This window comes from Drosophila sulfurigaster, chromosome X (genome assembly GCF_023558435.1).
Source record: "Drosophila sulfurigaster albostrigata strain 15112-1811.04 chromosome X, ASM2355843v2, whole genome shotgun sequence".
NCBI classification, from domain to species: domain Eukaryota; kingdom Metazoa; phylum Arthropoda; class Insecta; order Diptera; family Drosophilidae; genus Drosophila; species Drosophila sulfurigaster.
In genome coordinates this window covers 30,722,125-30,748,441 of record NC_084885.1, presented here as the reverse complement: position 1 = coordinate 30,748,441, position 26,317 = coordinate 30,722,125, and the positions used below count along the sequence as shown (strand labels likewise).

Genomic DNA, 26,317 nt, shown 5'->3' with positions numbered 1-26,317 from the left:
ATATAAGCTTAAATTTAATCTGAGCAATATTTTGATTTAGCTTTCAATTCTGAAAAAAGTTTTGGGGCTGCCAACTTGTTGACAGTTAGTTTTCACTGATATTGATTAATTTGAGTAACTTTTTCAAATCCAAATTATTCGCTCTGTTGTATAACAGTTGAGTAATTGCTAATTAATTAATATGCATACACAATTTCAGCAATATTTGAGCATACCGAATTTAGCAAATCTGCAATTCGTCTTGTCCACTTAACGTTTGGGGCTGCCAACTTGTAGACAGTTAGTTTTCGCAGGTATTGAACAATTTGAAACGAATCTTGTGAAATGTGTTGAATAGCTTATTCCAAATCCAAATTAACTAATTACTAATTAATTAATATATATACATCATTTAAGTTGCAATTTAATTTGAGCCGAATTTAGCTTTCTGAAAATCGCCTTGACCACTTAACGCTTTGGGGCTGCCAACTTGTTGACACTTGCATTTTTAAGCACACCCATTGTGGAAAATGTCGTTCAACTGGCATGTTGATGGAAAATTTGTAAAGAAATTGCAAATGAATATGAGCCGAGTGGCGACAAAAGTATAATTCATGGTTAAAGGCCCAAAGAGCTGTCGACTCCATAGTGTAAACAGTCGACAGGTGTTTGCTGATGGCTTCATATGTCTCACACACACACACACACACACACACACACACAAACAGATAGAGAGAACATGCGGCGTGTATTGAATTACATTGCAAACTATTTTGTTTAATTAAAGTTGCGTTGCGGTTTTGCACCTTTCACATTTTCATTGTCCCCTTGTAGTTATTATTATTGTTGTTGTTGCTGTTGTTGTGCTCTGGCATTAGGCTGATGAAAATACCAATATAATTTCCTATTCCATTTCCCCATTGTCCCCTCTCCATTTATGTTGTTCCAATAACATCGAACGAGCTGTGCAAATGTCAAAAGGTGTTTGCTTTGTGGTCAACTACTTATCTACAACTATACAGAGAAGGTGTATAAACCCCCATCTTTCCCCCTTTCTCCCTTTTTTTTTTACTGTTGTGCTATTCAGCTGACAATTGTGATAATTATTGTTGTGTTGTGTTGTGTTTTGTTGCCTAGTATTATGCACTAATTGAGCTGACAACACACAACAAATTGACGCGGTGTGAGAGTTGTTCTTATTATTTCATTGTTATATATTTTTTGATATGTTACACAATATTTTTTGTTGTAGTTGCGAATTTTTAACAAAACGATAATTTTGGTTTACTCAATCAGATCGCAATTTTGATGTTGATGTAAACTTAAAAATACAAAAAAAATGTGGTTAATTCAAATGGAAAAGTTAGAAATTGTAAAATATTCCATAAACAATCAGAACGAGCATCATCAATCACCGTTGTCCATTTTGCTTATTATTATCAATTTGAAAGGTCCTTCATCATTTAACTAGTTTTTTTTTGTTTTGAGATTTGTTCTTTTGCTTGCTAATAAAAGGCACCTATAAGGATCACGATTATTAGGCAGAGACCCAACGATGTCATGGGTTTTCCTCGGAGTGACGTTATATTGTGAAGCATTGAGCCGAGTAAATTTGCAACTATTTCGAATGTCAAATATCTATAGCTCAACCATAGCAAGTAGCGAACTATTCCAATATTTTGTTGCACACCTTCGATCTCTTGCATTATCATATTTGCTTGGGTATCTCTCATCAGTTCGTTGTTTTTGCTATTAGGGGAAAATAGAAGATTTTTTTGAATGATCTAGTTTTCTTATTAAAGTCATTTTTATATCACTGCTATTGAAGTATGAAGGATGATTTTTTAGCATCAAGTAATTGGATGAGTATTCAAAATTGGGATTAAACTGTCATTATAAAACTTTGATAATACGAAGATTAAAAATCTATATTTAAAAGCTATTCATATATGGTCAACAAAGTTGGGATGTCTACAGCATCATTCTAAAGTTGCAGTTATAATAAGTGAATAGCAAAAAAAGGGACAAAATAATGATATACAAGTTCAAAAATAGAAATGCAACTATTTCATTTCAGTCGTTTGCACATTGCAACGCTGTAGGCACTGTCCACTTGTTGGCAAAGAGCTGTCAACTTGACTCAAAAGTAAATATTTTTTATTTGTTTAAAGTCAACAATTTCATTGCTTTAAAATTTCTTTAGTCATTTGCACTTTGCAACGCTGTAGGCACTGTCCACTCATTGGCAAAAAAGCTGCCAACCCGTCTCAAAAGTAAACATTTTTAGTTTATTTAAACTAAACTATTTCATTGCTATACAATTTCTTTGTAGTATGTAACGCTGTAAGCACTGTCCACTCATTGGCAAAGAGCTGCCAACTCGTCTCAAAAGTAAACATTTTCAGTTTATTTAAACTAAACTATTTCATTGCTATACAATTTCTTTAGTCATTTGCACATTGCGCTGCTGTAAGCACTGTCCACTTGTTGGCAAAGAGCTGCCAACTTGTCTCAAAAACTAAACATTTTGAATTTATTTAAAGTCATCTGCTACTGCTGAAAAAAGAAAATTGGAAGCTACTCACATTTCTAATGCGAAGGCTTCCTGTTCGAGTCCCTTGAGGGTCTCGTAAGCATTATCTATTTTCTCCTGTGACGCAAACACAGACGCCGCCGTCTCATCATTTTGCAGCTGAAAACTATCCTTCAGATTTAATAGCTAGAGTACCGATGTAAATTGTATAACGTCTATAAAATATAAACACATATAACTATAATAATTATTGCCAACTAACCATATCCTCCAGTTCGGCATTACGCATCTCCAATATACGATTTTGTACCTGCTGCTTGGCCAATTCTTGCGAGCATTCACGAAATTTTCTCATCTCTCGAAAGCGTTCGGTTTTACTCTCAAGCAACAGTTCCGAATAGTTTTTGCACTCTTGTGTTTTCGCATTCAACTCGTAACGCAATTGCGCCACAAGCAAATTTAGCTCGTTCAAGGCATTGTCAACGATCTCGCAGTTGTGCGATTTGATTGCACCCTGTTTAAAGCGACGCAACTCCTTTTCCAAGCGATTCGAGCGTTCCTGCTCACGATTGATCATATTGTTGCGCATAAACAGATCATCTCGCATGCTGTTGGCCTGCGAAAACATAAATAAATCACATGAAATTACAATTTCTAGCAAAATTTGCGTCTTTTTTGAATATTTGTAAAAGTAATTTAAAGATGAAATATTATAATTGCTCAATATCAAGCCAAAACAAGTGCAGTAATAAAATACAAATGATATGGATAGCTTTCAAGCAAGTTGGCATCTCCTTTTCATTAAGTGAACAGCGCTTGCCGCATTGCAACTGCAGTTAAAGCAATGAAATAGTCGTTTATTATTAAGAACTTAAATACATAGTTGTAAATATGCATTTTAGCAAGTGGCTTAACAACAAGTGGTCAGAGCTTACAACGTTTCAACTGCAGCTTAGGCAATGAAATAATTGTTTGTTGTTAAGAAATGAAAAAGTTGTAAATATGCAATTTAGCAAGTTGGCAGTGCCTTAAAAACAAGTGGACAGAGCTTAGAAAGAAATAGTTGTTTAGGAAGTTAAAATGTGTTGCAAACTATAAACAAATGAAATATTTGTAAATATGCAATTTAGCAAGTTGGCAGTGCCTTAATAACAAGTGGACAGAGCTTACAATGAAATAGTTGTTTGAGAAGTTCAAAAGGTGTTGCAGACTATGCAACCTTTTCATGTTGTAAATATGCAATTTAACAAATTGGCAGCGCCTTAACAACAAGTGGACAGAGCTTACAATGAAATAGTTTTTTGGGAAGTTAAAATGTGTTGTAAAGTATTAAGAAATTAAATAGTTTTAAATATGCAATTCAGCAAGTGGGCAGCGCCTTAAAAGCAAGTGGAGAGAGCTTACAACGAAATAGTTGCTTATGAAGTTAAAATGTGTTGCAAATTATTAACAAATGAATTAGTTGTAAATATGCATTTTAGCAAGTTGGCAGCGCCGTAAAAGCAAGTGGACAGATCATACAATCAAGTAGTTGTTTAGGGAGTGTTGCAAACTATTCAGAATTTAAATGCAATGCCACTCACCTTGAGTTGATATTTGCGAACCAGTTCATGAAGATCCGAGACTTCGGAGCAACGACGTCGCCAGAGTCGAGCGAGCAGGACGTTGCAGACTTTCATCGCATGCATCCGACTGGCCACATCCATCTTAGGGGTATTTTGTTGTTGATCCTTGTAGAAGGGCGAGCTCAGCGATGGTGATCGCGACGATGAAACTGCCGATGTTATCAGTTGCTTTGGTCCCGGGCAGAGGAAAGAGTATTGAGGCTTCGATGGCTGTGGCATCTTGTCGAATGTTGAATTGAGTTCGTCGAGTGTACGATTCAAGCACGTTTCGTATGCGGTCCAATCGCGTGGCGAATGCAGAACGATATGTCGCTGCGGTTGTTGTGTTTGGTCCATTTTAATGTTAGACGGTGACATGACCTTGCCTAAAGAAGCGAGCAGGTCAAAGCCATGGATTGACTACGACGACTACCGCAAAAGCACACAAAAAAAAACCCCCATTACTTACTCTGTTTTCCCACTTGCTGCTAATAAAAGTATGTTTGTTATTTGCCAAAAAAGAAATGAAATGAAAAAATGTGAGAAATTATTTAGAGTTTGTTTGTGCCTGTATTTGTTTTGTGAACATTCTGCTCTGCCAGACGAGTTGTGTCCAGTCTATAGGTAAACTCTGAATATGACAGCAAATTCCTGGTTTAACTGTCATCAATTTTCAATCTAGTCATTTGATTTATTGATTTGAGGGTTTTATTAATCTGTGAAAAGCAAACGATTTTATAAACTAGTGTTATCTTTTATTTTTTTTTAATATTTGCATTTAATTAAAAAATTAATTGAAAGTGTTCCCATATTAATATATGACATTATTAAAGTAATAGTGTGACCCCATTTTTGTATGCATTATTTAGGAATAATCTGTCATGTTGTATGGTCACACTTTTTTCTTAATTTTCACTGTTCCTTATAAAAGCATTGTTTCTAGTTGAATACACATAAAATGAATCGGAATTAGCAATATAACAATATTCTTTTTATGATCCCAGCAATGTCTTTGTAAAAAAAAGTAATATTGTATTATTATTATTATAACTTTTTTCTTGTTTATACAAAAAATCAGCATTTCTTCTTCAGTCCATCTACATAAAACTACTAAACAAAACAACTTTTACCAAATTCTTCTAATTTTGAATTCTCGGTTTTTTATTGCTGTAAATATTACATAAAAATATCATTAAACTGCTTTCTGTACAATTTTTAGAGTTAAATTCTTAAAAATTTTTCTGTCTCTTCTGAGATCTAAACTATGGTCTGAATAGATATTTTTCGTAAGCGTTTTTTCTAATTTATTGCTTTAATCTTTTTAAATTTGAAAGCTTATAACTAGTTTTCCTAAATTCTTCGAACTTTTCTGACTCGAGTTCTCAATAAATAATCTTTTTTTCAATTTTTAAGCTTTTAATTTCAACATTTTTTGAACTACTTTTCTTTGAAATTTTATCATATTTAAATTCGTATAACTTTTGTGACTTAAGTGCTCTATGGACATTTTGTTGTTGTTGTTAGCAAGCGCAATTCCAATTTGGCAAAAGTTCTTTCGCACACTTTCTTTTCGCTTGGGCGGCTGTCTCTTAAAGAAATGTACGTCAGAGCTTGAAGAAATAAATAAATATGAAATACTTATGGAGCTATAAAAATGTTTCGGGAGGTAGTTAAAGGTAATGCGATGAAAGCTATATACACACGACTGCAAGTGTGTGTGTGCGTGTGTGTGTGTGGAGAGAAATATGAAATGAGAAAATTACATTATTGACTTACCAAACATTGTTGTTGTTGTTGTTGTTGTTGTTGTTGGTGTGCCGCACGCCATTTTGACAGTTTGAGCGCTTTACAAATAAACCGTTTGGGGGGCCGTGTCGCTGACAGGCGTCGACAACGCTGCTGATAATGCTCGAAGAGAGAATGGAAGGGAAGGGGGAAAGGGGGCATCCGACATTACTCTGACAGGGTTGGGACTGAGGTCTGGCAGGCAATTACCTGCAATAACTATAAATGAAAATATCTGAGAGAGAGAGAGGAGCGAAATAAGTTCAAGGCTCTCAATTTGATTTACCAAACAACGACAACACAAAAAAAAGCAAGTAAGAAAGCTACAGTCGAGTGTGCTCGACTGTGAGATACCCAATTTGAATAGGAGCAAAACAGTGCGGTATTTATTTTAAAATATACCACTACAATACACGAAATATACCAAATGCTGTACCATGGAGTGTAAAATATACCAAATTACAAACTCCAAATATACTAAAAATATACCAAATATTGATGTAATACTACTTTACAAATATACTATATTATACAACATACACCGAATTAATATATCACAAAAATACTATAAATATACCAAATACTATCTTTAGTATATCGATAAAGTACTACATTCCAAATATACCATAGAATTTAAATTATACCGAATTAATAAACCTCAAAATAGTAAAATTATACCGAAGTCTATATGTTGTATATTGATATAGTATAATATTTAAAATATACCAAGTAGTGGAAAATATACCAAATTACTATATCAAAAAATACTACAAAGTATACAACAGTCTATATTTGGTACATCGATATAATACTACATTCAAAATATACCATAGAGTTAAAAATATACCAAATTATTATACTTCAAAAATACTAAGATTATACCAAAATCAATATTTTGTATATTGATTCAGTACAATATTCCAAATAGACCATACATTGCCAAATATACCAAATTAATATACCCAAAAAATACTGCAATTATACCAAAATATATATTTAAAATATGCCATGTCAGTCAAAGCAACTAGGACCCCTTGTAAGTGGACGTTTTAGTCCATAATAAAGTATTTCTTAAATAACTTTTACAATGGACGGACAGAAAGACGGAGAGATAGATCATGAATATATATACCTTCTTCTGCCTGTTACATACATTTCAGGGAGTCACAAAGTTATAATACCCTTCTACCGTGTAACCAAATAGCGAGGTTAAAATAAATTTGATTAAAATTTGCTTGGCAACGATTGACAAACTGCCAAATTGAGAGCTGGCCAAATAATTAATTAAAATATCATTAGATTGAAGAGAGAGAGCGAGAGAGAGAGAGAAAGAGACACAAGATCATCCTCGGCAACGCACTTAAAAGTGAAACCTCATAAACAACACACGCAAAATAGTTGCAAGGATAATAGAAGGGAATATGGGAAGGGAGACAAAAGGACAAACGTAGCCGGATCTCAAGTCAGAGTCGAAACAGACAGCTGGCCAAACTAATTATGCGCTTCAGCGCCACTGGAATCTTTTGCATATGAAAGCAGTTGTAAAATTGGCACGCCAACTCTCCCCCCTCTTGGTCCTCCTCCTTCCCCTTTTCTCTAGCTACCCCGTTTTTAGTGAAGAACATCTTAGACAGCGACTTGGCAGCGTCCTTTTCACTTTTCAGCATTGATTAAAAGTTTTAGCAAGTCAATAGAAGCCAAAGTCCATGCTACGCTCTCTCTTCCTTTCTCACTCTCTCTGGTCTTCTCTTCTCCCTCCCTCCTCTCGCCTTTCGTCCTGCCCAGGACACTCAGAACGAGGACAGGAAGTTGCCAGATTGCTACGCGTGACAGCTCAAAATGCAATTTGCAATGCTCAGTGTAAAGTTGGCAGATTATTTAAATTTATAATCGAGTCTAAAATATGCATGGAAACGTGTTAAAGTGTACAAAATATCAAAAGTTAATACAACTCTCTACAGCAGTTCACCTTCACCTTCGTCTTTTTTGCTGCCACTTGGCAAAGTGCGACGCAATTTCCAACTTTAATGTGCACTGAATTCGCTTTTTTAAACAGCTTTCTTTTCCACTTACTATTGATTGCATTAAACAAGTTCATCACTCCAATAGAAATTATTTTCATTTCATGTTTAATTTAACTTTATTTTAAAATCAAATTTTGATATTTTCACCTCAATTTCACTTTCTTACACATTTCGCAATTTAAACAGATTTTCAATAATGTTATTTTAATTTAATTCTTGTGTCAATTGAACTTTCTTTAAATAATCATATTTTGTTGAAAGCATTTTTTCTATATAAAATCAAAATTTTTGATATTTTCACCATAATTTCGCTTTTACCCACATTTCGCATTTTCAACAGAATTCCAAAAATTTTATTTTAATTTTATTCTTGTGTTATATTTCTTGTGTCAATTGAACTTTCTTTAAATAATCATATTTTGTTGAAAGCATTTTTTCTATATAAAATCAAAATTTTTGATATTTTCATCATAATTTCGCTTTCACCTACATTTCGCATTTTCAACAGTATTTCATAAATTTTCACACAAATTTAATGCACGCCTTGATTAACAATCAAATAATTTTGAACTCGACAACAATTGCAAACCAATTACACAGAATTGAGGTAAATTGGATTGGATGCATATTGTTTGATGTCGCAAGTGACAATTCGCAACAATTTCGCAAACAATTTCGCGTTTTAATTTCGTGTAGCATACTTTTCGGCGACTTGCAAATTTGTCAATAAAACACAAATCACCCATTTTATGAACACTCTCAAGTGTCTTTTCGTAAAACGCAATACACTTAATTTTTATATGAAATTCGATTTGGTTTTTCGCTGGAAATTTTCCCTTTGCCACAGCTCAAGTGGAGTTTTTTGGGGGAGGAGGGAGGCAAAAATGAATGAATGTGGGAAGCAGCAAAGCCTCCAATCTATGCGTTGTTTTGTGTATTATAACAATGTTCACTTGGCTCGTTGGAAGTTTCTTTTTGATACCTGTAACAGTTTGCAGTGCAGAAGGGTATAATAACTGACTGACAACTTTGCGTATACTTAATATCCAGCTGTCCGTCTGTCCATCTGTTGAATTGGCTTCATTTCAAAAAGCATGAAGGCAAGAGTTGACAAAATTAAACATAATACAATTGATTGTTTTTAAGTCTTTTTAAAACTCCAAAAAATTAATATTGGAACTTAATATTTTTTATTTTATTAAAGCTTATTTAGATGCTTAATAAGATATGCAAATCAAAAATTAAATCTTAAGTAAAAAGTTAACATAGTATGAATTTTGAACACTTTACTCTAATAAATTATAAAATAACCAAATATAAAAATTGGTAGAGAGAAACAGATTAAGTTATACAAAAATTCAGTAAGAAACCGAATATACAATTTCTTTTAAGAGGAGAAGTATTATTTATAATATTAAGTCAATTATTAGAAACTCAACTAAATTATAGATACATACAAACATTCTTAGGGGTGGCAAAAAAGGAACTGGAGAAAGAGAGTTTGCAATGTATTCTTTTTTGATTGAACTAAAAATCATTCATCATTAAAATTTTTGATTTTTTGTAGTTTTTCTTTAATAAAAAGTTGTGAATTCTTATGATTTTTGAATAATATGAAATTAAATGTTTAATAATGATTAATTTTGATTTGAATTTTGATAAACTTATTCATTTAAATCAATATATAATCATCGTTCCGTGATTTTTATTGAAATTTGCATATATTACTAAAGTATTTTTTATTGCAAGATAATAAGAGTTAGTGGGTATCTTGCAGTCGTACACATTTGTTTAACAACATAATATAATGTTAATGTATAAAAAAAAATGTAATGCATTTTTTTTTCTGTTAATTACTTTTCTTAAAAAACGTTAAAAAGAGTATTAAGTTTTTAATTAACTTTTTAGCTAATATTAAAACAGTCAAGTAGCAGTCAAGTACAACTCGTTGTTGTTATGTTAAGAAAATTATAATGACTTTTTTCTGTTTAAAAGAGTATTAAGTTGTTACTTTACTTTTTGACTAATAATAAAACAGGAAAATAGCACTTAATTAGCGGTTACGGGGTATCTTGCAGTCGAGCACATTATATAATTACTTAATTTAACTTACATTACCTTTAAGCTATTATTACAACAAGAAAATAGCACCTGTAACGGGTATCTTGAAGTCGAGCTTACCCCGTTGTCGTCTCTTTGTTGTTTGTTTGCTGTGCTGCTCTTTTTTCACAGCTGCGTATTTGGTTGGCTTGCATTTTCATGGCCTACGGCTAAGTACCGTTGCTCTCTGTCTCCCCCCCTTCCCCCCTCCAACTCTCCTGTCTGTGTGTGTGTGAGTGTCTGCTTGTGTTTTCATATTCCGCGCATTTCCTTTTTCGTGTTTTATTTTGTTGTTTCTTTTTGCGCCCATTTCGCTGCTCATTTGCCTGCCTGTGTTTATTTGCATAGCCGTTTCGTTCGTCGTTTGTCGTCGCTTGTTCTTCGTTGTTCGTTGTTCACCGTTATTTCAGCTTCTGCTTCTGCTTCAGCTTCAGCTTGGGCTCAGCTTCAGCTCAGCGCAGCTCAGCTCACCTGGCTTGGTTTCGTTTGTGTATTTTATTTTATTTGCATTTGTTTATAAATGATTAACAAAGAGGTTAATGTGCATGGAACGAAGGCGAGAGATAAACAACCAGGGTGCCTACTGAGACAACGATCTGGCAACGCTGTCGCTGATGCTGATGCTGCTAACGAAAGCATCTCAAGCAGAAAACGTAGAGAACGAAGGAGAGAGAGAGAGTGAGAGGGAAGCTGCGACAGTGGGAGCAAAGAAATGGAAATTTAGTTCATTAGGCACAGCTATGGGGCAATTTCTTAGTACATATGTATTTGTGTGTGTCGGTGTGTGTGTGTGTGTGTGTGGCAACATTTGAAGTGCAGCAGCAACCCGGCAACGCTGGCGACCTTCACACACACACACACACACACATACATACAATTGCTTGTCTTCTACTCATGTCTCTCAGCGTATTCACATGTATACACACACACACACACATAAGAAAAGAAAGAAAATAATAAAAAAAAAACAGAAAAGAAAAAGAGAAGCACAAAAAAATGTACATAACATTGCTTGATTTGCCAAATTAAGGCCAACTCACAGCAACAACAACAACAGCAACAGAAACAGCAACAAAGGAAACACGAGAGAAGGCAACAGCAACAATTGTGCAAAGTAAAAGTTCAGGGAACTCTCTGGATGCTGTGCGCACTCACACACACACACACACACACGCACTCCTTATATAACTTTAAATATTTAAACTTGACTCGTCTTCTCTCTCCCACACTCTCTCTTTCCCTCTCACATTTACAGTTACTCACGTTCTTCGTCTCGCTCTTTCTCATTGCAGACTTTTTCTCAACGTATTTCGCAACACAAAAGTTGGGGTAAGTTTTAATGCGCCTTATAACATAGGTTAGTTAACTTCACCTACATAATCTCACAACTATCTCGCGAGTTGTGCGTAACTTCAACTCGAGTTGCGACTGCTGAAGACCCTTTCAATACAATTTGCAGTGGGGAATTTTTAAAGGATGTAGATTGCGATTGCTTCGTTACTACACATATTCGCTGTAAAATGTAAAACCTTCTCAACTCTTACTTTAATAACTTATATTTAACTAGTCAGTGTTTACTTTTGCAATAAGTGGGCAGCCCCAAAATACAAGTTGTATTGTAAAACCTTTTCTTCATTCGAATAGTCTGCAGTGCTTATCAAACTGTTGGATAACAGAATAGTAAAGTTGGGATTCGTTTTAATGCGCCTTATAACATAGGTTAGTTAACTTCACCTACATAATACACAACTATCTTGCGAGTTGTGCGTAACTTCAACTCGAGTTGCGACTGCTGAAGACCCTTTCAAAACAATTTGCAGTGGGGAATTTTTAAAAGATGTAAAAAGTCAAACTTTGAGTACCCTTTAATTTGATTCCTTAGGAATTCGTTACTACGGATATTTGCTGTACAATGAAGAATCCTTTTAAGCTCTCACTTTAATAACTTGTAAACTAGCCAGTCCTAAAGTTCAAGTTTATATATACAACTTTACCTTCATTCGATTATTGTTCTACTGTTGATTAAACTATTGAGTTGTGCAATGGTTTTATTATTATAATAGAATAGATTCTATAAGAATTGACCAAATTCTTTCTGGTTTTGAATAAGTCCTTTTTAATTTGTGGGATATACTGCAGTTGAATTACATTAAATTTGAGTTTTAAATGGTTTTTTGAGACCCTTCATTTATATAAACAGAAAAATGCTAAAAAAAATAAGTATTCTATTTTGATTGCGAATATGGTTTTGATTGCTTTATTATTGAAGCCACTGCAACATCAAGTTCTTCAATGGCAGTTGAATTACATTAAATTTGAGTTTGAAATTTTTTGAGACTTTGCTTAAACAGAAAATATTTGAATAGAGTTTATTTTATGCTATATTAATTGTTTAATATTCATCTGTATATTGCAATCTTTTAATACATTTTTTTCTAATAATTAGAATACCTCTTTGGTCTATTGGATTTTTGAGACCCTTTACTTAAACAGTAAAATGCTGAAAGCAGTCGATTCCGTTTGTTGTGTGATTATTTCTGCAAAATATATTTTATATTAAAATACTTTTATTTTACTTTTTTGAACTCTTAATTAAAAATAGACTTTGGGATTTTCGAGACCCTTAAATAGAAAAATGTTAACAAAAGGGTTTATTCGTTTTTTTTTTATGTGATTATTGCTGCCTAAAACTGTTTTTCTCAAAATATTTTATATTGATTCTTATGTTGAAAAGTTTAAAGAAAATACAAGTTTTTTGGACACATAATTAAAAAGGGTCTATTGAATATTTGAGAAGTTTTACTTAAATAAACGCAAACTTTTCCACATAAGAATCAAAATAAAACATTCAGAGAACAACTAATCAATAATAATAGAAAAATTTAAAAAAAAGTCTATTCAATTTTTTGTGTGATTATTTCTGCCTAAACAGTTTGTTTTTATTTAATTTTTTTTTCTTCATCAAAAAGGGTCTATTAAGTGTGTGTGATTATTTCTGCATAAAGTATTTTCAATATACTTTAATTTTCTTTTATTATGCGGGTTTTAGTTACAAACATTTGAACGCTTTTTCTTCAGTTAATTTCAAAACAATTTAGTTATACTATCAAATCAAGTTTTTGGCAATCCCAAACAATTTCAAATCGTAGCAAGTCGATAATTTTACAGGGTATCCATAAGTCATCCAGTGCCCATGACCACTTTGGCGGTCTCTCTTTGCTTTCGTGGTCTCCACTCTCCACTCTCCATTCTCCACTCCGTGCCGTGTTTGTATATTAACGCATGAAAAGTTAATTTTCTTTGGCATAATTTTAGGTGCTCTCGCTGCTTCGACAATGCAACATTTTATAAAACAAAACAAAAAACAACAACCGAAATTCGGGCCACTTCCCCTTCCCTCCACCCCCTGCCACCTCTTGTGCGTGAGAGTGTGTGCGTTTTTTTGTTTTATTTATGTTTTTTGTTGTTGCTTTTATTATTATTTTATTACAGTTGCCTCGTTGGCTTATGTATATTTCATATTTTATGTTGATTCGCTTTCGAACGAAAGAGACGCAACAGCAACACCACTAAACGGTTTGCTTTCTGCGTTAGTGTGTGTGTGCCTGTGTGTGTGTGTGTGTGTGTGTGGGTGTGTGTGTTGTGGTGTGTGTAAAGTTGGCATAGTTTTTGAGGTTTCTCGTTTTGCTTGAATGTATGCAGCACACTTGTGGCTCATGTTGTATTAATATAATCACTTTGGGGATTTTGTGGCTAAAACAGCAGCAACAGCAACAACAACAACAACAACAATTGTTTCGGCCCACACACGCACACACACGCACACGCACACACAACGCCACTGACATGTTAAACAGATATTAAACTATGACTATGAGGGTTAGTTTCACTTGGGTTTTAGTAGTTTTCTCTCCCCTTCCTCTCTCTCTCTCTCTCTCTCTCTCACACTCTCGCTCTCTCTCTTTCACTCTTCATTGTCCTTGTCACTGCTGCTGTTTGGACAGTTTTGCTGGCCGCTCCTTGATTATGACAGCTACATGTCGTATTTTGAATATTTCATGTTGCTTCTCTCCCCTCTCTTTCCCTCTTCTTTGCGCTCACTCTGTTCCCATTACCCCTAAAAGCCTCAACAGTTGTGTCTCAAGAATTTGTCGCATGCAATCGCACGCAGACACACACACACACACCAATACACACACGCACATTAAATGATGATGATGTTAATTCCAATTGGAATGACAAATCTTCTAATCATGCTGTGACTTTGTCGTTTGACTCGCACATTTCAATTATATGCGAGGCTCGACACTTCATTTTGCCCTACACTCTTCTTAATGCATTTATGCCCTGTATACCAATTATACAGTTTAGTATACTTTTAGTCACTTTTCAGTATATACCAATACACAAATTATACATTCTGGGATATTTCAGTATATCAATTATACATTTGGGCACATTTTAGTCATTTTTCAATATATACCAGTAATATAATAATATAATTTTGGTATATTTTAGTATTTTTTCAGTATATATTATTCATTTATATATATTTTAGTAATTTTCCAGTATATACCACTATACCAATTATACTTTTTGGCATATTTTGGTAATTTTTCGGTATATTCCAGAATAGCATATATATACTTTTGGTATATTTTAGTAATTATTCAGTATATCACCTATATGGATTGGAATATTTTAGTAATTTTTCTGTATATACTAGAATATCAATTATACGGTTAGGTATATTTATTCATTTTTCAGTATATCAACTATACACGTTGGTATATTTTAGTCATTTTCAGTATATACCAGTTTTAGTATATTTTCGGTATATATCATTAAACCAATTATAAATTTTAATATATTTTTGAAATAATTCAGTACATATCAATTGTACGTTTTGGTATATTATAGTATGTTTTCAGTATATACAAGTATATCAGTTATATATTTAGGCATATTTTATACATTATATATTCTATACATTTTGGTATATTTTTAGTAATTTTCAACATATACATATGTACATACCAATACATGTTCGAATATTTTTAGCAATGTTTCAGTATATGCCAGTATATCAATTATACATTTTTGTATATTTTAGTAACTTTTCAGTATATTAATATTGGATTTTAATTTCTTTTATTTCTACCTCTCTCTCTCTTTTTTAAATGTAATTTGTTCCTGGCCAACTTAACAAACTTTTTAATTTTAGTTCATGGATTAGACAAAAAGTGTCTGATTTTTAGTAATAATTTTTGAGACTTGCATATCTCATTTCCGTCTTTAATAGTTTCTTATTTTCATCTTTTATACTGAGCTTTGGGTTCATATTTTATCAGCTGCAAATTGTGAAAATTTCATGAAAATAGCTGAAATATTTTCAGGCAAATTTAACGTTTGATATGAATTTTTAACATTGGAATTACTTTCGGTATTTAAATAAGAAATTAATAATTACTCTTCCACAAAAATAATGATATATGCATTTTACCTCATTTAGAAAACACAAAGTTATAAAAATCGGCAAACAGAATTAAATTGTATTATTTTTTGGGTATATTTGAAAATGTTTTGCCATAAATTGTAAACATATTTCAAAATTCAGAATTGTTTATTTTAAAGTAATATCCAAATATATCCAATTTAATTTGTATTTGTGATTCACTGAGTTCTTTCTAAGCCTCAAGAAGCACTTTCAGTTTTAAGTCTTAACTGACTCTTTTAATTGAAGCACTTTGCAGGTATTTTGTAAACTAACTGACATATCAAGAGCGTTGCACGTGACGAAGAGTTGTAACTGTGCATGCGAATATACATACATACTATATGTATATAGTATATTTGTTTAAAGAACAACTTTTGAAGGCTTGACAGTGGCTTAGTTTGTGACTTTTGAAACCTCTTAAGATTAGTCTTATCTATAATGCACTCGGCTCACACTCTTTTGTCCCCCTCCTCCTCTGGCTTATGTCAGTCGTAGTCAGTTGTTCACTCCGCATTCCCATTCCAACTGCAAATGCTCTTCAGCTGTCGTTGTCGTTGTCGTTGCTGTTATGCCCACTGAGCATAAGGTAGATGGGTATTATAAATTTGTGTAGTTCAAGAAATAATTGACTCACAATCTGGTATATTTTATAGTATATGGTATATTCGCAGTGCATGGATATACTAAAAATACATGTTGGTATGTCTTTGTCCTTTTTTTTTTAGTCATATTCATTTGGTATATTTCAACGATAGTAATACTGACCTGTTTTGTCAGTTATGCTCTCTATACCATATATACATTTTGGTATATTTTCATTGGATTGGTTGACAATTTTTTATATTTTGTATATTTCATAGTTCTCTCTCTCTCCCTCTTTGTATATTTTTAATGGTGCAGTATATCGATATACTAAATTTACGTTTTGGTATATTTTAGTATTTTTCAGCATATATATTTGGTATCATTTATAGTTGTCTCTCTTTTTTATATTTTGCATGTAGCAGTATAACGATATACTTAATATACAAATTTTGGTATTTATTGTCATTTTTCCTTATATTTATTTGGTATATTTTACCGATTACTGGCATGTTCTGTCAGGTATGTCCTGAACACCAAATATATATTTTGATATATTTTCAGTACATTATTGAATGATATATTTTGTATCGATATACTAAATATACGTTTTGGTATATTCTTTAGTATTCTTACAACATATCAATATCGGAATTTAATTGCTTTGATTGATAATTCTTATGTATTTTGTATATTTTATATTTCTTTTTGATTTGACATTTAATGTAGCAGTATATTAATATATACATTTTGGTATATTTTTAGTATTTTTGCAGCATGTTCATGTTGGATTTTAATTGCTTTGGTTGACAGTCTTCTATTTTTTCTATCTTTTATATTTGTGTTTTATTTATATTTTGAATGTGTTAGTATATAAATATACTAAGTATACATATTGGAATATTTTCAGTATTTTTATTAGCATATTAATGTTGGATTTTAATTACTTTTGTTGACAGTCTTCTATTTTTTATCTTTTATATTTGTGATTTATTTTAAATTTTTAATGTGTCAGTATATAAATATACTAAGTACACACATCGGAATATTTTCAGTATTTTGTTTAGCATATTAATGTTGGATTTTAATTTCTTTGGTTGACAATCCTTTAAATTTTAAACTTAATTTTATGTAGAAGTATGACAATATACCAAATATACATTTTGTCATATTTCAGTATTTTCGTTGGTATATTAATTTGTTTTATTTAAAAGAGAATACAGTATCTCACAGTCGAGCACACTCAACAGTAGGTTTTTTAGTTGTTTCGGCCCGTTTTGTTGCCATCATTTCGTCATGTTAATTTGGCGTGGCTTATGGCTTTTGAGGCGGCAGCTGCAGCTCCGCCCACATTCCAAGAGCAACATTCGCGGTCCTCTTGGTCGCAACACTTTAGGCCGTGGCCAAAAATAACACGAGCACAGTGTGAGCGTGAGCGTGAAAGTGGAAGAGAGAGAGAGAGGCCAAGAGGTGGCCATCAAAAAGTGTAGCATACATTTGTGCGTCGCTTATGTAACGCAGCTCGCTGCCTTGACATTCACAGTGTCCCTGTGCCAGCATGCGTGTGTGTGTGTGTGTACGGTGTGTGTGCGTGTGTGTGCGTGTGTTGTGTAAGCATCGTTACGTGCACACACATAAAACGCGCCGCCTAATGTTGGCATCATTAGCCACCAGGCAGCAGTTGAGTTCAGTTCAGTTGAGTTCGGTTGAGTTCAGTTGAGTTGAGTTGAGTTCAGAGCTCGCTTCTCTCCACCTGCGACACACACACATGTTTCTTATCTCTCACACACACACAGCGTGTCTGCTCCTTTTCACCTTTTTTTTTTTGCTTTTGCCTTTGGCTTGCTTGAAGATCTGACCGATCTCTCACAGCTTGTGGCCCCGCATCGTAATGCTAATGCTGATGACATCGCACATTGCACTCGGCATCTTGTCGTAATCTAGTGCAGGCTGCTGCTGATGACAAAACGAGGATAATAGCTAGACACACACACACACACACACACACCGCACACACACTCTCTCTATGTGACAGAGTGAGAACATTCTGTTGACTAATGATTTACAAAATACAAGCCTCCAGCTGTGCCGTCGCCATTGCCCGTCACATGCACTGTGAAAGGCGCCTTTGTTTGCCTCAAACGTTCTGTAACAGTTTTCTTTTCTGCCTTCTTCCTTTCTTCCGCTCTCCACATTATAGTATTTCCTTTTCACTCTCTGCTCTGTTGATACCCTGCAGCCTAAGAGAGTAGTTGGCATTTGAGTTAGTAAATTAATACATCAATTTCATTTATAATCATTGAACTTCAATTCAAAAACTTTCTCTCAGATTCAAATATAATACTTTAATTGTTTGCTTAAAACTGAAATTCATTTCTGCTATTTTCAATCTTCGATTTCTTCTAACTTTTATCACAACTAATATATAGCAAATAAAGTGAAGCTTTTTCAACTCCAAGAATTTCTGCTTTTTTCAATCTTCCTTTGAAGATTGGTTGTATGCAGTATATTGGGAAGTATAAAGTATATTTGAAAATATATAGTATATATGGCAGTATATGGTATATTTGCAATATTTAAAAGTATATCGTATATTTGTTAGTATACACTATATTTGAAAATATGAAAGTATGTATAAAATATATATGGAAGCTTATAGTATATATGACTACATGGTATATTTAAAAGTATATAGTATATTTGAAAGTAAATATTATATTTGGAAATACATAGCATATATGGAAGTATATTAGGAAGTATGCAGTATATTTGAAAGCATATAGTATACATGGCAGTAAATTATATATTTGGAAGAATACAGTATATAGTATATATAAAAGTACAAAGTATAGTGGATGTATATAAGGAAGTATAGCATATAGTATATATGACAGTATATGGTATATTTGGAATATTTAAAGGTATATGGTATATTTGGTAGTATACAGTAGATTTGGAAGTATATAGTATATATATGAAAGTATAAATAATATATGGAAGTAACTATTATATTTGGAAATACATAGCATATATGGAAGTATATTAGGAAGTATGCAGTATATTTAAAAGTATGTAGTATGTTTGGTAGTATACAGTATATTCGGAAGTATATAGTATATATAAAAGTACAAAGTATAGCGAAAATATAGCATATATGAAAGTTCATTGTATATATGACAGTATATGGAATATTTAGAAGTATTCAGTATATTTGAAAGTTTACAGTATATTTTCAAGTATACAGTATTTATGGAATTTTATATTTGATAAAAAGTGATTTGTCATAAAAACTAATACAGTTGTTAGTTAAAGGGCAACCACAAGTCTGTTAAATTGTGCTGCTTGTTTTGTCTCTGCATCTCTGTCTGTTGCTGCTGTTGGCGTGTGTTTTTTTGTTGTTGTTTTTTTTGGCTCGCTTCTCGCACTGTTTTTGAACAGTTTTGGCCCACTTGGTCGACGTGCTTGATGCCTTTATCTCGATATGAGGCCAATTATTGGCAAGCACCGGCGTCTAATCGAGCCGATCAATGTCCTGGCAGCGCCTCTTTAATTAGCCGCCTGCCTACCGACTGCTTACATCCTCCCATCCTCCCACACAAACACACACACACAGAAACACACACAAGTGCAATCAAATCATATCGCATTGATGCGAAACATTGACGGCAGATGGAAATGGCAATGGAAATGGAAATGTAAATGGAAATGGAGATGGAGACGAGTGCTCAGCAGAGTCTATCGCATTATTTACACAATTCAAGTCAAGTGGCGACGATGGAGGCATCATTCATACGCAGCGTTGGCCCCGCTAAAGCCAAGAGCCAACAATTGCTGACGATGAAGGGGTTGCCAGGGGTTTGCATAAATATGCGTGTGCCATTTATAAATGGATACGTTATGCGAGGAGCGAAAGGCGAGAGAGAGAGAGAGAGAGAGAGAGAGAGCGAGAGAGAGAGGGGTGAGAAGCAAAGACGCTTAAGAGGATGGCGCCAAACTCACAAGGCCCAAAATTGTGCGCAATTAATTATTTGTCATTGGTTGACGCCGTCTACTCTCTCTCTCTCTCTGTCTCTCTCTCTCTCTCTATGTGTGTGTGTGTGTGCTTAAGCAGGCGAATAACGTGCAAAGTTCCCTGAATGCCATTTTCGGTTCGTCTACGAAACTTATTATCACATCACTGTTTAAAGCCCCAACTTGGACTTGGCTCAGTCAAGTGCCCGACAATTAACTGAGGACGTTTTTATTAATGAATGCAAAACCCCAAAAACGCTTCAACTTTCTCTTTCTCTCTCTCAATCTGTCTCTATCTTTTTGGATAACTCTGTCAGCGAAAGTTAAGCATAGAAATTCAACTGCATCTTAAATTGTTTCTTGACAAACTCGAAACTATGAGAGTGTCTAAATGTTTCGCTTCCATTTCGTTGCAAGGTGAATTAAGTTTTAGAGAAGAGAATTTCAATATTTTACCTAAAATAGTTATTTACAAGCCCAATTAATTTTAAAATACTTCAACTGAAATAGTTAAATAGTGTTGCAAGATATTTACAACTGTTTTTTTATTGCCAGCGTTCCGCATGGTATTCAACTGTTTCATTCCGTTCCGTTCCGATGCTTTAAGATGTCAAAAGTAGCCTAATAAATAGATGAAGAGTTCCAAAAAATTTCCAACTGCTTCATTATTCCGCGTAATATTTAACTGATTCAATTCAACTGGTTCATTATCATATGTTTCGCTTCCATTCCATTCCGTTGCATTAAATATTTCAAGATGACCAATTAATTGTTAAATAGTTCAACTAAAATAGTTAAATAGTGTTCCACGTTATTTTTTTTTTAATATTCAACTGATTCATTTCTGTTATATAACATTACTAGCAAATTTTTCGCTTCCATTCCGTTCCGTTCCGATGCTTTAAAATGTCTAAAGAAGCCCAATTAATTGTAAAATAGTTCGACTTAAATAGTTAAATATTGTTCCAAGATAATTTTACAACTGTTTCATTATTGCCATCGTTCCGCAGGGTATTCAACTGTTTCATTCTGTTCCGATGCTTTAAGATGCCAAAAGTAGCCTAAAAAATAGATGAAGTGTTCCAAGAAATTTCCAACTGTTTCATTATTCCACGGAATATTTAACTGATTCATTTCCACTGTTCCATTAGCATATGTTTCACTTCCATTCCGTTCCGTTGCCTTTCAAGATGATAAAAGAAGCTCAATTAATTGTTTAATAATTCAACTAAAATAGTGTTCCAAGATATTCAGCAAGTGTTTCATTATTGCCAGCGTTCCTCAGGAAATTCAACTGATTCATTTCCGCTGTTCCATATGTTTCGCTTCCAATCCGTTCCGTTGCTTTTCATATTTCAAGTTACCAAAAGAAGCTCAATTAATTGAAAAATAGTTCAACTAAAATAGTTAAATAGTGTTCCAAGATATTCAGCATGTGTTTCATTATTGCCTCAGCGTTCCTCAGGATATTCAATGTCCTCTTCCAGAGTTCGCTTTGCGAAGCAAACAAACACAGGAATTCAGCATTGGCACTTGAAATGATTTCCGGGCTGCTCATTAACTTTTAGCACGTCCAAATTTGATTCTATTTATTCAAAAATTCGTTGCTCTTCTCGCTGTGTTTATGTCCAAAGTACAAACAAACGAAAAAAAAAAATACACAAATAATAAGGAAGCGAATAGAGCTGGAAAAGAAACAAGTTGAAGAAATAAGCGAAATGCAAAAACAAAACAGAAACAGTGAAGACAAAAAAAAAGAAGGCAGTCATCATTTAACTTGTTTTCTCTCTCATTTCATTTCATTTCATTTCATTTTCGTTCCATTTCGTTTTTCGGCTGCTTTGAAAGTTTGTGTTTCTGTTTCTGTCTTTTTTTTTTTGCGGGATTTTGCGGCACCGTGGAAATGTGTCTTGATACGCAATTAAATTCACGCAATTTTCACAGCGTGGTCAGTGAACAGACAAAGCTTCAACTTTAAACAGAACCCACACAACAACAAAAAAGAGCTGCCCTTTATTCCCCTCCGACACAAACCCAAAAAAAAACACGACCCAATTTGAAGCCTGTAATTTGAAGCGCTTAACCTTTTGACGGCACCTAAAAACACCCAAGCAAAACAAAACAAAAAGAAAGCAAGAACAAAAAACAAAACATCTTTTGTGTATACAGATAGATATATTTATATATATATATATATGTATATGTATTTGTGTGTATTATAATCTGGTTGCCTGGGCAATTTCTTAAGCTTTCAATTTTGGGCAGAAAACAAATACATCAGCACTTCATCAAAATAATAAACAAGTACGTAATTAATGTTGTCTATGGGGATTACGGGGCCAGGGGGGGGGCAAAGAACAAAAGAGACGCACAAGAATATGGATAAATATTTACAAGAGCCGAGAAAGAGAGAGAGAGAGAAATGTTAAATACTTACAATCGCCAAAAATTAATGATAGAACACAAAACTTTTGTTTGTTTTTTTGTGTTTGGAATGCGCATTTCTATTTGCCTACACAGCAACAAAATAAATGTTCTAAAATCATCTTAGTACTAAGAATTTTGGTCTCAAAAGTGCGTCAAAAACATGCAAATTTAAATGTTAGAAAACACATCTTAATCATCAAGAATATTTAATATAAAACCCAAGTTTTTATTAATGAAACTGAATCTTATAGTTTTAAGACTAAAAATCTTATTTCAAGACAACAAAATTTGTTATATTTTATAGTTTTTACTACTTTTTTATTTACCATTCCATTTTAAGCGATATTCCCATATAAGCAAAATTTTGAACTTGCGAAAAAGCAATTTTCACAAATTTTAGAGTGACCGTTTTTGGTAACCTTTATAAGCCTAAATTTGGAATGGAAATGGTAAATAACAAAGATTTATGGACACACCGTTTGAACATTTGCTTATTAAATATTATTAAATATTAAAAGCAATTATTTAAAAAAAACAGATGAAATCACATTTTTTTGCATATTTCTATGGTGACAATATCCCACTTTAAAATTCCATATTTCATATTTACTCTTGCAACTCCATAATATTAATTAAGGCATTTTGAAGAGAAATACTTCACGAGAAAATGCCTTAATTAATATAATATTATGGAATCGCAAGACTAAATATGAAATTTAACAGTTTAAATTGAACTATTTCTAGAAAAAGCTTCAGACGCTTTATTTTCCAATTATTTTTTTTTAATTATCCATCTGGATGCTTCTCTTTACTTTAAATGCTTATCTATTTTTTCGTATGTGGAAATATCATATCTGGAAGTCTAGAATTTTTATTCTTAATTGAAAATTTTCTTTTTATTTTTTTTTTAAATTATTCATCTTGATGCTACTCTTTACTTTAAATGCTTATCTATTTTTTCGTATGTGAAACTGTTTGAAAGTCTACAATTTTTATTCCTAATTGAATATTTTCTTTTTATTTAACTTTTAAATTATCCATCTTGATGCTTTGTCGATATGAGATGCTTTGTCTAGAAGTCTAGAATTTTTGGTCTTATATTAAAAATTTGACTGTTTTTAGACTAATGTTAGACTCAGTTTTAAGAATTTGTTCTTAAAGTTATCTTATTTCAAGACGAATGTTCTTAATTTTAGAACTTGGTCTTTGTCTTCTTTCAGTGTATTAGTTCTTGATAAATATATTAACTATATAGTGTAGTGCGTGTATATTAATTGATTTGCTGGCGCTTATCTTTCGTTTTTCATGATGATGATGATGACCCAGAAGTATGCAATAAATTTATGAAAATTACTTGTGGACTGCCACGATTTAACACGCGATCGATGCGATAGCAAACGCAAAAGCAAAAGCAAGTGCAAGCAAATAAATCTAGAGAGCTTAACGAAGCCAGTTTCTCCAGCCAGCTTATCTCTGTCTCTCATATCGATTGACAGACAATTGAGCAGCCAATTAATCGAGATCTGGCGATACGAACTGAGAACATAACTGAAACTGAAACTGAAACTGAAACTGAAATGTATCTCTCTCGTTATCTGTAGCACGTATTTATCTATCCCGAGCACTACATAATCAGATATATCCGTTGTTCGTTGTTCGTTGCTCGTTCTCTTTCTCGTTGTTCGTTCCCTCTGGCGTCCACTAATTAACGGTACATACGTTAATATATCAACATGAAACGACCTCGAGGCTTTTGTTTGGCTTTTGTCGGCGCCGTTTGGCGCCCTCTTTCCCCCCTCTCTCTCTCTCTCACCCTCCCGCCGCTTCCTCTTCGACAAGCGCCTAAAATGCTGTTAGATAAATATTTGCCATAAAAATGATTTTGGTTTTCGCCTTCTTTCTTTGTGATTTTCATAGCCTGTTGCCCAATTGTTGCTATTATTATTGTTGTTGTTGTTGTTGTTGTGGTTGTTTGCGATTGCTTGAAATATTCATAAACCTGAAATGCGCATTCTTTTGTGGTTGGGGGGCTTTTATTGTTTATAAACAAATAATGGACAGCTAATAAATAAATCAAATTAAATTTCGTTCGTTCTCTCTGCAATTCTCACACACACACAATTCGATTGAGTTCCGCAAAGTGTTGCCAACGCATTTCATTTCCAATGATTATCAATTTATGTTGATTGCCAAGATCAAAGACACGCACACAAAAGCTGATTGCTATGCCACACTGCGTTCGTCAGCAAATGCAGCTTTTTGTCAGCTTGCAAACTGCGTTGCTAAGCTATTGATGCTGTTATCGATAAATGTGTTATCGCAATGTAAGCTACAGTAATAAATAATACAAAATAGTAATAAATATTTAATTAAATATCATAAACTATTTTAATTTTATGGTATAATATAAAAAAGCCAATAAAAAAAACAAAGTGTAAACTAAATAAATATTGCAATTAATCGATAAATAATAAAAATAAACTCATAATAATATAAATGTGTAATAAATAAATATAAATAATAAAAATTAACTTTTTATAATAATATTTTATAATAGAAAAACTTGCTAAATAAACACCACATACTAAAAAATAATTATTGAAATGAATTTATATAGTGACTGTAAAATGAAACAAATAAATATTCATTTCTACATCATAAACAAACATAATAATATCATATATTATAAAAAAAGGCTGTTAAAATACATTTCGAAAAGAAAGAAAAGATGCCGCATACTGATAAAATGAAAATTCAATATTAATCAAACACAAATTATCATTAACTAAAGTACAATAAAATAATACCTGAAATCAAATAGTATGTAATCTTTTAATCAAATACAAAGGAGCTGTTAGGATTAAGCAAAGTTCGCACAAGTTTTGATGTCAGCTCCGCTCTCGATTCCGCTCTCGATGACGACATTTTTGGCATGTTTACACTGTCGCTGTGTTATGTGTGTTTGCACGTGTTGCGTCATATTTTTTGGGGCGTGTTTACGCAGCGATATGTCTGATCGTGTCACGACATGCGTGCATCTCTAGTTGTTACATTGTATGGCGTGCAAATAAATCAAAATTCAAATAGCACACACGAGAGAATTGTATGCAAAAATAAATCATTATCTAATTGCCGACTAACTAAGCAACAACCATAATGCCGTAATAATAATAATATGAATGCGAATAAGAATGAGAATTAGAATAATAATGTGCGGCAGAGAAGCGGAAAAATGTCCGCACGTGTAACGGGGAAATTTTTGTGTGTTTACAACACGGCACCAAAAGAAGCATGGGAAGCGTGGGCAGCTTCAACGAAGGCGACGTCGCCCCCCTGGAATGCGCCATTCACAAAAGCAGAATAGAGACATAGACAGAGACAGAGACAGAAACAGAGAAAAGTACTATATATATACTATAAATAGCGATCCGCACAAATAACTCAACACTGACAATTGCAACTGAATTCCAAGAGCAATTCCAAATCACTTGCAAAAGCAACAAGAAAAGCAAATCCAACCAACGATAAAAGACTGTGTGACAAAAACGAGGAAAATATGGAAAAGAGGGAAAGCTAGGGTGGGGAAAGCTTTCATACACAATGCGTGCGCAATTATAAATTTATGAATTCCTTAGAATCGTTGATGTCTTTTGAAACTAATGCAATAATTCTAAAAACAAACGAGTTGAGTTCTCGTTGCATTCCTTTTTTTTGTGCAGCATACAAATCCGATTAAATTTGATTCAAAATATTTTATCTAAAAAGGCAACCTTGA

At 33.2% G+C, this 26,317-nt stretch overlaps 2 protein-coding genes across 4 annotated transcripts in view; one reads left to right on the top strand and one right to left on the bottom strand.

Annotated features, from left to right (window-relative positions):
- LOC133849214 (1-phosphatidylinositol 4,5-bisphosphate phosphodiesterase) overlaps positions 1 to 26,317 on the top strand; it is a 79,316-nt gene that overhangs the window by 589 nt on the left and 52,410 nt on the right. The window contains 1 exon segment of the mRNA XM_062285128.1: positions 11,318 to 11,354. The gene's annotated coding sequence lies outside the window, so the exon portion shown is untranslated.
- Positions 1,461 to 4,746, bottom strand: LOC133848562 (uncharacterized). 3 transcript variants are annotated; one of them, XM_062284184.1, is made up of 5 exons: positions 4,586 to 4,746; positions 4,096 to 4,502; positions 2,775 to 3,128; positions 2,565 to 2,698; positions 1,461 to 1,728 (listed from the first exon to the last, which is right to left on the bottom strand). In XM_062284184.1, the coding sequence occupies exons 2-5, from the start codon at positions 4,492 to 4,494 to the stop codon at positions 1,485 to 1,487; spliced, it is 1,131 nt and encodes a 376-aa protein (XP_062140168.1). In that variant the 5' UTR covers positions 4,495 to 4,502; positions 4,586 to 4,746; the 3' UTR covers positions 1,461 to 1,484. The 3 variants fall into 3 exon arrangements, with proteins under 3 accessions (XP_062140168.1, XP_062140169.1, XP_062140170.1); XM_062284185.1 differs by having other exon boundaries at positions 4,096 to 4,449; positions 4,586 to 4,741; XM_062284186.1 differs by lacking the exon at positions 2,565 to 2,698.

What these genes read in the sequence shown, in the direction of transcription:
- LOC133848562 (XM_062284184.1), bottom strand. Translation starts at nt 4,494, where the DNA reads ATGTCACCGTCTAACATTAAAATGGACCAAACACAACAACCGCAGCGA. An exon ending in TTCGCAAATATCAACTCAAG is followed by an intron (nt 3,129 to 4,095) that starts GTGAGTGGCATT and finishes ATGTTTTCGCAG; the next exon opens with GCCAACAGCATGCGAGATGA. An exon ending in GAAGCCTTCGCATTAGAAAT is followed by an intron (nt 1,729 to 2,564) that starts GTGAGTAGCTTC and finishes TTCCCCTAATAG; the next exon opens with CAAAAACAACGAACTGATGA.